Source organism: Hipposideros armiger, unplaced genomic scaffold (genome assembly GCF_001890085.2).
Source record: "Hipposideros armiger isolate ML-2016 unplaced genomic scaffold, ASM189008v1 scaffold_997, whole genome shotgun sequence".
Classification (NCBI taxonomy): Eukaryota; Metazoa; Chordata; class Mammalia; order Chiroptera; family Hipposideridae; genus Hipposideros; species Hipposideros armiger.
Genome location: NW_017732347.1, coordinates 466,009 through 475,850, shown reverse-complemented (window position 1 = coordinate 475,850; position 9,842 = coordinate 466,009). Strand labels below are relative to the sequence as shown.

The following is a 9,842-nucleotide window of genomic DNA, read 5'->3' as shown; positions in this document are numbered from 1 at the left end:
AAGTGGAGAGGTACATGAAAACAGACATTTCCAAAAATATATATTCATACACAAAAAAGGTTGTGCCACATGATGGCATATTCCCCGTTAATACTCCATCAAAATGCTTTCAACAATTTTCTATTTTTCTTCCGCAAGCAAAGACAATCTTAAGTACATATTAAACTATAAAGCAATCTGTCTCAAATTGAGCGTATGGGCTAATGAAAAAGGAGGCGGCTGATTTAACAGATAAATCAGGAGTTGGCCCAGTGGCGACTGAACGAGATCAAGTGCACTGGCACAGGGTTAGCCGCAGTTCTGAGAGGAAAGTGGTGACAGAGTCCCCACAGTCACCTGGCACACCATGGACTACGAGTGCAAAACTCAAAAACCTGCAGTGAATGACATATATTCAAAATTACTTGTTGCAACATTATATATAATTGCAAGCAACCAAAATGCCTGTCACTCGGGGACTGGTTAAATAAATTAATGTATGTATTCTCAATGCAGCTGCAAATAAGAAAGAGGAAGCTCTCTGAACTGAGATGGAAAGATCTCCAATTGCTAAGTGGAAAAAGCACAGGGCATGTCAGTGTGTAATTGCCTGAATGCACATAGAGAAATTCTAGAAGGGCACAGCAGGAACTAAAAACTGGTTATCTGATTTGGAGAGATGGGAAGAGAGAGCTGGGTAGGCAGTGCTCGAAGGGCAGTGCTTCTCTGAACATCTTTTATTAGTGATTTATTTTTGAATCATATGAATACACATCAGTTCAAAAATTAAATTAAAAAAATCCGAGTGTATGGGCCGGCCGAGTGGCTCAATTGGTTAAGAGCTCGCTCAAGAGTGTGAGCTCTGAGCAACAGCGGTTCGATGCCCGGCCTGAACTGAGCAGCCGCTGAGCTGCCAACAGGTGGCAGGATGGTTCAGCTTTAAAAAAAAAAAAAAATCCAAGTGTAACCACCCCATTTCCATGTTACAAATAATACAGTTTCGTCTATTACATTCAATTCATGTTGTTCATTTGAATTTTGTTAGTTTTAAAGGATTTTTGTATTTAATCCCTAAATTTGTTTTGCTTTTACGGTTGTGTAAGAATAATAAACATTTAATTTAATTTTATATTTATGTATAGTTTCATTATAATAGAAAATTTAACACTGGGAACCTATACATTTTTTTTTCCTTTTAAAAGAGACTCATATATCATTCAAATTCAAGATACTGTTATATAAGAGAAAAAAATAATTTCAGAGCAAAATCACTCATTTATTCATATAACAACATGAATATATATTTATGACACCTGCTTCTATTCCACTGACACATTTATGATTTAAACCCTAAATAAGATGGTTACAATAAAAGCATGGTTTGAATCAAACTCTTAATTTTGTTATGTTTTAAGTTCCAGCAAGGTGCATCTTTTCCACAGAATTTAATAATTGTTTTAGCCAATGCACAATTCCTTGACGAACACTTGAACACTCTCTCCCACCCCTTCCGCTTCCCCAGCCGAGGCTGCCTTCAGNTTAAACTGAAGGGTAGGTGGGGTGAGGGGTTGATTCTCCGAACTACAAAAGCAGCCTTCACTAAAAAGGGACTACAAGCCTCTAAGAAATAGAAAACAAAGGCAGTTGAGTTTTCAAGAATAAATCAAGGACTTCAAAAAAAGAAGGGCAGTGAATTATTTTCTATCTAAGCTTTATTTAAACATTTGCATATTTAAACAAGGATGTGACTTACGGGTGAAAGATTTCCCATCATTAAAAAGGCAGTGAGTGTTGAGTCAAACAGGAACGCGATACGCTTTGTGTATCCTGTAGACAAACTCAAACTGCTTACACTGGCTGTGTCAGCTGGAAAGCAAAATCACACTTTAAATCAAGTAAATGAAAATTTGTCTTTGTTTATCATTAGGAATGAGAAACTATTTCATTTTGGCTTTATTAATAACCAGAAAGTGCACAATTAAAAATAAGCAATAGTGGCATTAGAAGAGGTCCCAAGTCCTACCTATCTCCAATACAGAGAGAGTTGAAAAAAAAATTTTAAGGCACTCACTTTTGTAGTAAATGTCCTGAAAAACCAGTAATAAACCAAGACTTGATAACTGTCAGATCAAAAAGACTAACCAGCCTACCCTCTTCAGACAAGTCACCTGGCTCAGGTACCAGAGCTACTCGGGGTAGGAATGGGAGCTGACACTGGGCTCCTCTCCTCCCTCCACACAAAGCCACACGCAGCTACCTCGTCCTCTATGCTTTGCCTCCTTTCGTGCTTGGTCCATGCTATGGGCTTCCCTCGGTCTCCAGCTCACCAGCTCTTACTCATCCTTAGCCCACACAGCACCTCCTCCAGGAAGGCTTCCTGAACCTCTCTAGGCAGTTAGGGGGCCTCTTCCTCTTTGCTCTCCACAAGCACTGCGACACTTCTCACATTGTTGAGGTTTTTGTGGTCACGCCACCTTCTCTCACCTTAGACTTAATTGGTCAAAGGAAGGTACCACATCCTTGTCAGTTTTATATCCTTACGACCGAGCACAGTGCCCAACATCCTAGTGAGTACTCAAAGGCTGCACACTGAACGAACAAAATCTAGCAGAGAGCTATACAGTAACCAAGTCTAGAGAGTTCACTCTATGAGTGTCTGTGCAGACACATGTGTATCTACAGAGAAGCTCCAATTGAACCGAGCGGCTGCTAACCTGGGTCTTCTTGACTGTTTGTGTCGGTGTCGGTAGCCGACGAAGCTTCTTGTACAGGACTCCTCCTTTCCCCGCCATCCCATGAGAGGAGCATCTTTTGTGGATCTAAAGTACTCCTGTTAACGAAGAAATCATTCACTTCTTAAAAATCGTATAAATGATCTTACAGAAAAGTAGCTACTGAGGTCAGTACTTAAATTATGAACATCCAGTCATGAACATGACTAAGTCCAGCCACATTCAAGCCTGAAATTGAGAGGTAGTCCAGAAATGCTCTGCCCNACTAAGAAACTGATGGTTTTGGACTAGAAAATAGAACATTCAGGTAAATGAAGAGAATGAGTGGAATTAACGTTATAGTGGTGCTAAAAATTCATGACATCCCAAGACGCAACTCTTGTGACTGTCCAAGGACTTGAGCCAAATGCTCTTACACTGGTGCTCACACCACTGCTCTTTTTAAAAACACACATTCCTGGGTGCCATCCCACAACTCAGAACCTACTGAGTCAGAACCTGAAATTCTGATGATACCATCAGTTCCACTAACGTTTGCAAACTCCCTATCTATCCCCAAACCGAGATGCACACTAAGGCAACAGCCATGGTGGAGTACACCAATGGATTAAAATGGCTACTTCTTTCTTTTACTCGTTTTACTTTTTAAAGTAAAATACTTCAGTAAATATTCCAGCGGCATTTGAATAGAAAGCTATTTATTATTTTTATACAACGGACTATTTCATTCTTGAAGTTTTACGTTTTTTAAGTTAACTAAATTTTGACATTTGTTCACCCTTCTGAACTGATACCTGTTCTCAATTCCACTCAGCTATTTAAACAAATTAACACACCAACCCTTTTTATAGGTACTAATTAGATTTAAATACTACAAATGTCAGTAGCCTCTAAGAAGGAGAAAAAATAAGAAACAGTTGACAAGCAAAGAAATAATTCGCAAAAGAAGCTCTAGTTAAAAAATTCAATATGCTGGCTATACAAAATGTATTAAGTATATGATGATTAAATAAGTGAGCATGACCTGTTTCTTAGAAAGAAGTTCCACAGGATTATATTTTCAAAATCTAGTATATTTATCATACCATAACTGGGTTGGTCTGGCTGTGCAGTTTGTGCAACCAGATCTTTATTATGACGAAGAAACAGTATTGTGTTTCTCAGAGTCAGTGCGTGGTCAAAATATCTCTGTGCTTCTCCTTCGCCAGTGCTCTGAACCTAAACCAAAAGAAAATACATTTTGCAACACATACTATAATCATAACAGTCATCCTAATATATAACCATACAATAGATTTATTAAGATATTATTTTTATAAGACTAATAATAGACTCTTCAGTGGATGCCAAAACCATCGGGTGAAATGCTGGGTGTACAATATTGACACAGTTCCAAAGTATCACTCTAGACATTTTTTAAAAACTAATTTAATATTTTTCAGGGGGCCAGATGGACTCAGGTCTTGTTAGGGAGACTACTTCATGGTCGGTATAGAGTCCTGACCACCGCACTGTATTTCTGAAGCTGATGTTGAATAATATTGTATGTCAACTGTAATTGTATATACATATAGTCACAGGATGTGGAGTATGGGAATGGAGTCAATGGAATTGTAATAGATAAGTATGATATCGGGGGTGGGAGGGCAGTGGATGGGGGAGAGGGTTGTTACTTTGTGAGGGGTGAAAAGGATAACTATTGCATTGTTTTGTACACCTGAAACTAATAAAAAAATAATAATAATTTTAAAAAAGATATTATTTTTAAAAATCAGTAAATAAAAAATTTGCCCAGGCAATACTACAACAAATTCTTAACCTCAATCTCGATTGAATTTCCACTTGACTACATCTTTGAAGATAATAAAAATTAACCCAACAAAGAAAACTAACTATTTCAGCAACCAAATGCTAAATCACACCATTATATAAGTTATATGTCCCATGTATGATTCCAATAAGTGCTTAAAATACTCTAAGATCTATATAGTCTGCTTCATCCAGAAAGGTACTTCAACCCATGGTTACCAATTATGCTTCTAATTCTCATCAAGCTATTTACCATTGTTGAACATACAGCTTAAATTCATTCAACAAGGATTCACTCAGTCCCTATTACGCTATAATCTGCCTAGGATGTGAGGATAGAGTACTGAACAAAACCCCTTCCTTCCCTGGGCTTACACTTTATTACATGCTCTTTTGACCCTAAAGTCAGTCACCTGTTTAATATATGAACATATATACGTATATTCCAGAAACAACGCAGAAAATGGAAGGACTGGTCTACAGGGGGTAACAACTAAATCAGATTTGCATTAAATTAATAAGACCAGATGACTAAGTTTAATCAACATGAAGCGTCTTAAAAAGTAGCTAAGAAATTATTTTTAAAAACTACACTTCAGGCTCAAAGGCTTTCCCAGGAATGACTATGTGGTAAGAAAGAATACAGATATATAAAGAGTCGAAGTGATCTTCCAACTTGCTGTATTTGATAAAAGCCTAGTTGGGGTGAAAAAAATAAAATCAGGAGAACAGAACTTAAATGTGCTAGAAAAGTGTGCTAGAACATAATAAAAAATTTACTGGCAAAAGATGATACACAATAAGAAATGGGGTTAACAGGGTAGTAAAAGTATTGAGGGAATAATGGAAATTTAAAAATAAAAGAGAACAATAACAAGGATTATCTCAAACATATTTCTACCCTAAAAAAGTAAGAATCCCATGGAGAAGGAGCATGAAAAAAATGTATGGTAGTTTTTTTTTAAAATATGAAGAAATTACAAACATCATCAAAAGTTCTCTAACCAGCACATTTAATACACAGAGTTCATCACTAAAGCATAAAAGGTACCAAAATTATTAGTCAATGAACAGATTAAGCACACGAACTATCTGCATGAAGAGCAGAGGGCAGAATATCTGGGGAGTGAAAAATACCACAACGCATCAAGATAGAGCTAAGGGAGATTCCTTCCGCGCCCACGGAGGGCAAGTGGTTAAGAACAAATATGGCTCAAGTCTTCACGATGCTAAAAGGGACAGTGAAGAGTGGACATAAACGTAATACCCAGGACATTGTCCCAGATTTAAGAAAGGTGGAACAAGAACTTCTAATAAAACTGTTTAAGAGGAGATCTTAGAGTTATACCAAAAAGTATAAAATAAAAATGAAAGGCTATTTTAGAAAAATGAAATTTAAAAAATTACACTAGACTAAGATCTCTACACCCAATTTCTTCATCATATCAAGTTATGCTGAGTTAGATGAGATACACAAATCATTTTTAAAAACACAGAATTCATTCATCCACTCAAGATGTTTAAGTCTAAACGACTGCCACAGTATTCAGATGGGGAATAATGTAGGAATGAACAAAAATATACCATTAATCTACATAATCAGTAACTGATGNTAAAAGATGGAGGCACGGCACAAAGAGTCAGCTTGAAGGAAATCCCCTTGGCAAAATCTGCGGTAGCTAGAGCACTAAAATAAGACACAGGAATGACTTATTATAAACCACTGAAAAAGTAGGAATTCATAAATCCATACTGAGACTATAAAAGAATGCCTAGTCCCAACTGTCAAACATGGAAAAAGTGCTAGAACTGGGAAAAATGATCAATTTGCAACCATCACAGTAAAGAATGGCTCAGGCAAGAATCATCAATGGAAGCCAAACCTAGGAGGAAACATTGATGAGAAGTAGGATATTTGCATCGTCGTAAAGTATTGCTTATTAGTTGTGGGAGTAAAATAGTTAACTATACAGTACAGAAATCAGAAAACACATTAACATCACCAGTGGGGAGCAGGTGGAAATCACATGCCTGCAGATGCCATACCCGCAGAAAGACACAGCATTACTTATATAATATTCAGAACGTGACTGCATAACCTGAATCTAATCACGAGGAAACATCACACACACCCAAGGTGAGAAACTTTCTATAAAACCAACAAAAAGCGACTATACTCTTAAAAAATAAGAATGTCATAAAAGACAAACAACGGTTATGGATTTTCCAGAATAAAGGAGATAAAACAGACTTGACAATGCAATGCAGTATCTGGTCTTAAACCACATCTTGTCCTTGAGGGGGGAAGTGTTATTAAGAACATTATTGGGTCAATGATAAATTGGAATACAATTGGTAGGTTACTGTATCAATATTAAATCTCCTGGAGTTGATGTAAGGAAATAGCCCTATTCTTAAGAAATATACCCTGAATTAAATTATATGAAAATTACTCCCAAATTTTGGATTAAAAGTAATTATACTATTTTTATTCTCACAAATGTTCTATAAATTTAAATATTTCCAAATAACATGTTAAAAGAAAAATCTAGAGTCTGTGATTTAATGGAGGAAAGGGTCGTGCAGATGTCAGGAAGAGCACCTGGTCCACACCTGGAAAAAAGGTGGAGGCATGAGAGCAAGAAGTGGTTGAAAGGTTAAGTCTGACTGGAGCAGAGGGTGTAGCCTGGAGTAAAATGAAAGAGGTCAGCATGGGGCTTAGGAAAAGGAAAGAAGGCAACAAATTCCATAGAGACTAGAGAAATCCATGTTTGATTAAGTACAAACAAATCCAGTACAAATGCATTGACTCTGATTTAAGGATGAAACAGAAATTACAAAAGTCATGAGTGGAAAAATGTTGTCAGATAAAAAAATCTTATTAAGGAGAGACTTTATTCAAGGATCATTTTAAGGGGCTATTATTAGAAGGGACTACTGCAATAGAAAGAACACTGTGCTTATAAGGTCTTCAAGAGAGTTAGGCAAAAAGAGTTTCTTTTATAGAGAAGTAGAGAAAGCTAGAAAGAATCAGGTGCGGGAAGCAGGATGAAAGGACTGGGTATAGGGTAATAGATCAGAGACAGTTTTATCCTAAGATCAGCCTCTTTTACAGGAAGGGCTGTATGCTGGCTCAGGCTGAGGGTGGGTCCAAGTTCAGGGGCCTGAAACAAGGAGAGAACCCAAGTTAACCTCACCAGCCATTTTGTTCTGCTTGATCAGGGGGCCAAGCAGTTCAGCTCACTGTTTATGAGGCAAAGGGAATCTGGACAGTGTGTGCCCTGTCACAGGGAAGCGAGGGGAACACCTGGGAGCCTTATCTCGGTTATACGGGGAAAGAGAGAGTCCTTGCAGTAAGCCTGTCTCCAACACACAAAAGGGTAAGGGGATTTCTTAAACTTCAGGTAAAATTCAACATTGTCAATATCAAGTATAGAAAATATTTAATGAATACTAGGATAAGCAAGGAGGTCAAAAGAGCTGGTGGTGGTTAGAAGATTTTTACAACCTTGATTGTTTTTCTACAAAAATGGGTTAATTTCTAAATAGTCCATAGCACTAGATGGCCAAATTACAAACAGTGGCTTTTAGGTCTGACTTGTATTGATCCTAGCAGAAAGACGTATTTTTAAAATCAAAGCTATCTGAAAAAAATTATACTTACAAAATGAAAAAAGTTAGACTACGCATTGCTTTTATTTTGAAGCAGTGCCTCATGCTTTCTAAAACTAAGCGATTACTAAGAAACTGGTCCTTTCCACACGTACCAGAGGCTTGCTTCTGTGATAATATCACAAGGATTTGACTTTACCATGAATAACAAGCATTACAGGAAGCACACTAGAATTAGTAACTTTTAAAGAAAAATCCTTTCTACTCAAAAAAGATGCTAAAAACACCAATACTACAGAAGTTATTTTTTTTTTTTTAAGTAAGATTACATTATCACGTCCAGCACCTATAGAAAGCAACCTTTCTCATCATGGAGAGTATTAAGCCCTAATGCCCTGTTATTCTTTGCATGGAATGAATAGCCTCCTTTTCTAAACACCTAGAATTGTACTAGTTATGCGCCATCATTAGAAAAATTGAGAAACAGCCAAATCATTTTCTGTTTTTCTAATGCGGTTCTGCGGTTCTGATGAGGCACCCCAGTTAAGAAAGGCTGGTTAAAAGAATGAAACTTCACAAATAACTGCAGATCTGGTCTCAAGGGGAGGAGTCAGTCACATTTTAACTTCAGAGCATCACCAATTATTCTAAACAATGAAAGCTCCAACTAGTGCCAGAAACAGTCAACTATTAAACCTACCGGAAAGGTTAGAATTTTTCTTAATTGCATCCATATAGAATAGGTTTAGGTTTTCCATTTAACTTACTTAATGGTCAGTTAATTTATTTAGACTACTGTGATAAAAACAAACAAACAAACAAAAAACCCAAAGTTTAGTCCAGACTACTAAGTAACAGATTGTTTATGAATAAATCAATAAAAAGCTCAATATTCAAAAGATAAGGGACACAGCAAAGGAAAAAACTCAAGAGACATGGATTCAAGTCCCAGCTCTTCCATTTGCTAATCATGTAGGATTTAATGACTAAATGGGAAGGAGATTTAACCAAGATTAGCTTCAATTTCTTTATCTGTAAACAAGTTACACTTGGCTGGTCATGAGCACCCTCTACCATTCTCAGAGCTACGATGGGCAGGAAAGGCAATGTATTTCAAGGTTGCTGTAACAGAATATTTCAAATATTCTAACCTATTATCTCCATAAGTCACTAAAAGTCCCAGAAACTCCAAGATTTTTACATTCAAAGACATCTTCAATACTGTGCCACTCACTGTTAGATAGCACGGTCTAATATTTGGTGGCCAAAAAATGGTTACTATCAACAAATGCTTATCAATAAATGTTTTAGACTCTTAGCATTTGATGATTTAATATTCTCAGTTTTAACTATTTATGAATAATCTTAAAAAGAGCCCCAGCATGTAAGCATTTAGAATTCTGAACCAGACACGTTAAGGCTGCAAAAGTGAATCGTTAGATATCGAGTGTGTCCTGCCTCCATTTGCTAAACTACCCAGCATCTTTGTTCTCACCTATGCAACAACTCTTATGAAGTGACATTTGACTCTATCCTTAATTTTTTTTAATTGAGCTGAAAAGAAAGCCAGATTATGGTGAAAGAAGTGGAATCAAAATGACTATGACTAAGAAACTGATGGTTTTGGACTAGAAAATAGAACATTCAGGTAAATGAAGAGAATGAGTGGAATTAACGTTATAGTGGTGCTAAAAATTCATGACATCCCAA

General features: G+C 36.8%; 2 protein-coding genes across 2 annotated transcripts in view; both read right to left on the bottom strand.

Annotated features, from left to right (window-relative positions):
- LOC109375874 (protein FAM91A1-like) overlaps positions 1–9,842 on the bottom strand; it is an 81,733-nt gene that overhangs the window by 45,358 nt on the left and 26,533 nt on the right. Inside the window, exon 14 of the mRNA XM_019631389.1 lies at positions 2,694–2,809. Within this exon, the coding sequence (XP_019486934.1) occupies positions 2,694–2,809 (116 nt within the window). The remainder of the gene's footprint in view (positions 1–2,693; positions 2,810–9,842) is intronic.
- LOC109375880 (protein FAM91A1-like) overlaps positions 1,687–9,842 on the bottom strand; it is a 13,076-nt gene continuing 4,920 nt past the window's right edge. Inside the window, exons 4-5 of the mRNA XM_019631395.1 lie at positions 2,694–2,809; positions 1,687–1,845 (exon numbers count right to left, since the gene is read on the bottom strand). Coding sequence (XP_019486940.1) covers positions 1,712–1,845; positions 2,694–2,809 — 250 coding nt within the window. The 3' untranslated portion in view covers positions 1,687–1,711. The remainder of the gene's footprint in view (positions 1,846–2,693; positions 2,810–9,842) is intronic.